The sequence below is a fragment of the Triticum dicoccoides genome, chromosome 5B (genome assembly GCF_002162155.2).
Source record: "Triticum dicoccoides isolate Atlit2015 ecotype Zavitan chromosome 5B, WEW_v2.0, whole genome shotgun sequence".
Classification (NCBI taxonomy): Eukaryota; Viridiplantae; Streptophyta; class Magnoliopsida; order Poales; family Poaceae; genus Triticum; species Triticum dicoccoides.
This window is the reverse complement of record NC_041389.1, coordinates 16897158-16901466: the sequence shown is the minus strand read 5'-3', so window position 1 is coordinate 16901466 and position 4309 is coordinate 16897158. Positions and strand designations below refer to the sequence as shown.

The following is a 4309-nucleotide window of genomic DNA, read 5'->3' as shown; positions in this document are numbered from 1 at the left end:
GGCGGACGGCATTGCGCCGCGCAGGTTCGCTCCTTCCCCCCGCCCCGCCCTCTCTGTCTCGGACTTCGTTCCACTAGCCGCTAGATCCGGCCGGAAACGGCGGCCAGATCCGCCGCATTACTCGGCCGGCCGTCCTTGGCCGGAGAGCCAGCGTCGTCAGCGGCCCCTCCTAGCCTAGCAGGCCGCGCGCGCAGTGCGGAGCTGCTGACGCATCTGGGAACTTCCTTCTTCGGCCGACACCGCCTCGCCCCGCCCCGCCTCGGGCAAGAAGCTGTCTTTCCACGCTTTGGCTGTGGACGGCGACGCTGGTTTAGCGTCGGGAGCTCTGGAGCATAGCATATTTCTCTTTGCGTGCGCGCGTCCGTGGCCGGATAGCGACCTCCGATTCCTTGCTTCGCCCCTAAGCTCATACCAGTCAAAGCGCTCGTCAGCACTCAGATTCCCGTGAAATTCACAACGGGCGGGCGGCCGACGACCCATCATTGCTACCACGAGCGCTCGCCGGCCGTCCACTCTCGGGAAATTTACAATGGGGGAGCGAGGCGAGGACCAGCCAGGCAAAGAGTTGCCGAAACCATGCTTGCCGCCGTCGTCCGGGACGATGCGTGCGTGAGCACGATCAGGTTTTTGTTGTGCAAGCCACGGAATCGACGCGGCGGCGACAATTAATCTCGGTCGCGTAGTGGGATGCCTGCTTGCTTGATTATGCTCTTTATTTAGCCGGCCAACTGTTGGAACGAGCGATGTTAACGTCCCAGTTTAGGCTAACTAAACTGGCCACCCATCACAAGTTTTCTAATAATGGGGGCTGTGATTAAGCAATCCCCCAGCCGGCACACAGCTTTCCCCCTTGGATTCCAGTGGGGGGCGTGAGATGCCATACAGCCGGGTTCTGAGCTGTGCCTCTCTTGTATTCTTGCACAGCTTTGTTAGATAGAATATGCCGTGGAGTCAAATTGCCATGGATTTGTGTAACATGGCAAAAAGGCTTCGCCCCCATGTGCACCTGTCTCTGAACTGGAATTTCAGTTTTTTTTCTTCCTTTTTATTTTGTAATGAATGGACTGAAAACCAGATCATGTGATCTGGACGATCTGAGGATATTCTCAGTCTGTGGTGCTGTGCCACGCCCTGAGACCAAGGCCTGATTCGGCCCTTGGGCCCAAGATACTCGTAGAATAGTGACGCCAGGGCGTCATGCCCACTTGCTCCTTTGTTTTGTTTGTTTAAATGTTCAATCGGTTGGCTGAGAACAGCTGCTCAAATTGTTAAATATCGGGGGCACTGAGAGCTGGCCGGTGGGTCCATATCATGACAGAAATGTGGGAGCATGGTGGTGTGGTGTCACTTGACTGTCAATTAAAATTTACCCAGCTTGGACAGTAAAAATGCAGAACATAGTACAAACTGCGAATGTATAGCAGTCACACAACGGTAGTGATCCCATTAGTTCGTCTTGCCCTGCATGGATTTGAATGTATTTTGTAGTATCATTTATTTGTTCTACATTTCTTGACCTTTTGTATGAAATACCTCTATTCTTATTTTTTCTTATGTACAGCAACAGTAATCACAGTCCAAGACAATGGTTGCACAAGCCTTTACCGTCGATTTGGACAAGCCTCTTGTATTTCAGGTAAATGTGCCCGTATTTAATTTTGCTCTGTTTTCCAACTCTGAGTGCCTATTTGGCATATTGGCCTTATGTTCTTTTAATAAAAGAATTATGGTATAAGTTGATTTTCCAAAGGAATAATTCAGTGTAGAGTATAGATGACTAAGAGTTCGTAGCTACAGGTGCTGTTAGTTCTTATAGCACATTGTTTGCTCATCCCAAAGATGTAGAGTACATATTTTTATGTATTAATAAATGTAATTTATGATAATTAAATTGAGAAGCCATAGAAGTCCTGATAATTAAATTGTGATGTATCTTTGATCATGACTGTTGCCTAATTTTTCTGTTTAAGCTTTGGTGTTTGGGTGCAGTTCAAATCCAGGCCTGCTCTTTGATTATGTATTCAAATATTTGGCTGGTAATTTTTCAGGTTGGTCATCTGGAGGAACAGTATCAGGACTGGGTTCACCAGCCAATTGTCAGCAAGGAGGGGCCACGGTTTTTTGCCAATGATGTATTGGAGGTGAACATTCTGTTTTTTCTTTTGCACTTCATCTATCTGAAATTTCGGACATTATGTTCTGATGAATGGCTCATTTCAGTTCTTAACACGTACGAAATGGTGGGCAGTTCCTCTCATTTGGTTGCCTGTTGTTTGCTGGTGCCTGAATACATCGATCCAAATGGGCCACACAGTTCCACAAGTAGCGCTGATGGTTGTGGCAGGAATATTTATCTGGACACTGGTTGAATACGTGCTGCATCGGTACCTGTTCCACATAGACACTAAAAGTTACTGGTAAGTTGTGCTCCCATTTACTGCTTATAAGTCTTAACAGATGAGACGACCATCTCCTGATCAGAGCTGTTTTGGCATGGCAGGACAAACACGGCTCATTATCTTCTGCATGGATGCCATCACAAGCATCCAATGGATGGGCTTCGACTTGTATTTCCGCCAACTGCAGCAGCCATCTTGTGCTATCCGGTAAATATAATCTTCCTCATTGGTAAAATGTCAGGACAACACTGTTAGTGGCACCCATCAACTGAAGCATGGCAACACTTTTCCGCATTTGTTCTATATACTGCTTTAGCCTTTTACTGCCTGCCTGTACATGAAAGAGTGTTAGCCATTCGAACCGAGTTGGATGCCCTCTGCAGGATTGCGAAAGAACGTGTATTTAACTTACCATTTTTGTTCTACCATATGCTGTATTTATTTTTCATGCTGTTCTTGTCCATCCAGTTCTGGAATTTTGTCAAGCTCTTCACTACTACAACTACCACTCCTGGCGTGTTTGGAGGTGGCCTGTTGGGTTACGTGATCTATGATTGCACACACTACTACCTGCATCACGCACAGCCCTCATTCGATCCTGCAAAATATCTCAAGGTGCTTATTATCTCATCCTGAAGCTGCTTATCAGAGCACCCCCATCTCTTTGTGCACCAACTAACATGTTGTTTGTGCTGCATATCAGAAATACCATCTGAACCATCACTTCAGAATCCAAAACAAGGGCTTTGGAATCACATCGACCCTGTGGGACCACGTATTTGGAACGCTGCCTTCAACGAAAACCGCCGACAAGAGCTCTTGAGTTGTTGTACCGCCTTGCAGCGCCAAATATCAAGGTCAGGCTCGCACCATTCCCATTCCCACTCCATTACCGACCTCGGCCCGTGTCGAGGGAAGGTAGGGGAAGACTAATAAATACCACGTTGCTCATGCAGACTGTCCAGTGGTTGATGACGGATTGAACGGACGGATGAACAAACAATTAATCGGAGATGTCACCGAAGTGCTTATGTCACATCCTTGATGATGCGTCGCGAATAGAGTGGTTCCAGACTTGAGCATATGTTGTCATGTGTACAGAGAGGTTTTTCTATCTATCTAATAGTATAGCACCAGCGTCCTTCATTTGTGGCTGTTGGTGGCCAGTATAATTTTTGGGACAAAGTAAGTAATTGCATGCATTGCTTGATATGTTTGTTGTAAGTTTCACCAGCTTTTGCCAGTATTCAGCGAACCGTTCGGTTTTCTTTCCATCGCCGGCCTTTACTGCTTTTTATCTTTTCGCGGGTTCCCTCGGTTAAGTTTCGTCTGATTTCAAACGGTTCAAGTGACTCGGTTGTACTTTGTAAGCAAGGCGGTGCGAATCGCCACCGCCTCAACAAATGGTGTGTAAGCAGGTGATTCTGGAGATAGATTCGACGGTTCTGAAGAAAGCTATTACATCAAGTGATTATGATCTAGGGCCGCCAGACGTTTTCATTTAGAGAAATAAAAGCCATGTCATGAGTTGGTTTTGAAAACTTCAGAATGTCTCTTGTATCAAGATCATGTGGATCATTTTATGTAGTATCTCATGCACTAGTTGCGCGTGACACTCTATTAGGGGTTGGCTACCGTTAGGACCGGGGACAGGGGGTGAGCAGGGACTTCATGGACTATCAATGTATCATGGACTATCCTAGTAGTATTATGGGTGCCCGTTAGTTGGCTTTAAGTCTGCGTTGTTCTAATCCAAAGTCGATCTGATCTCCCAATCGCTAATCGCTAAGATGGTATGTTATTAAGTTAAGTTACTGCTCCAAGTTGTCAGATTTTTAGAGGGTTAAACCGTCAAGTTTCAGCCAAGCCGCAGATCCTATGAAAGCCGATGATTGGTTGAGAACCATCGA

At 46.7% G+C, this 4309-nt stretch overlaps 1 protein-coding gene across 2 annotated transcripts; it reads left to right on the top strand.

Annotated features, from left to right (window-relative positions):
* LOC119307094 (dihydroceramide fatty acyl 2-hydroxylase FAH1-like) lies at window positions 1-3671 on the top strand. 2 transcript variants are annotated; one of them, XM_037583188.1, is made up of 8 exons: window positions 1-24; window positions 1568-1636; window positions 2049-2141; window positions 2221-2417; window positions 2501-2606; window positions 2868-3014; window positions 3103-3256; window positions 3356-3671. In XM_037583188.1, exons 2-7 carry the CDS (start codon window positions 1586-1588, stop codon window positions 3220-3222), a joined length of 714 nt encoding a protein of 237 aa, XP_037439085.1. In that variant the 5' UTR covers window positions 1-24; window positions 1568-1585; the 3' UTR covers window positions 3223-3256; window positions 3356-3671. The 2 variants fall into 2 exon arrangements, with proteins under 2 accessions (XP_037439085.1, XP_037439084.1); XM_037583187.1 differs by having other exon boundaries at window positions 1562-1636.
* The last annotated feature ends 638 nt before the right edge of the window (window positions 3672-4309 follow it).

Bases quoted from the DNA above. Each gene is read 5' to 3' on its own strand.
- LOC119307094 (XM_037583188.1), top strand. From the start codon at position 1,586: ATGGTTGCACAAGCCTTTACCGTCGATTTGGACAAGCCTCTTGTATTT. The intron at 2,142-2,220 runs GTGAACATTCTG...GGCTCATTTCAG, and splicing joins TTGCCAATGATGTATTGGAG to TTCTTAACACGTACGAAATG. The intron at 3,015-3,102 runs GTGCTTATTATC...GCTGCATATCAG, and splicing joins ATCCTGCAAAATATCTCAAG to AAATACCATCTGAACCATCA.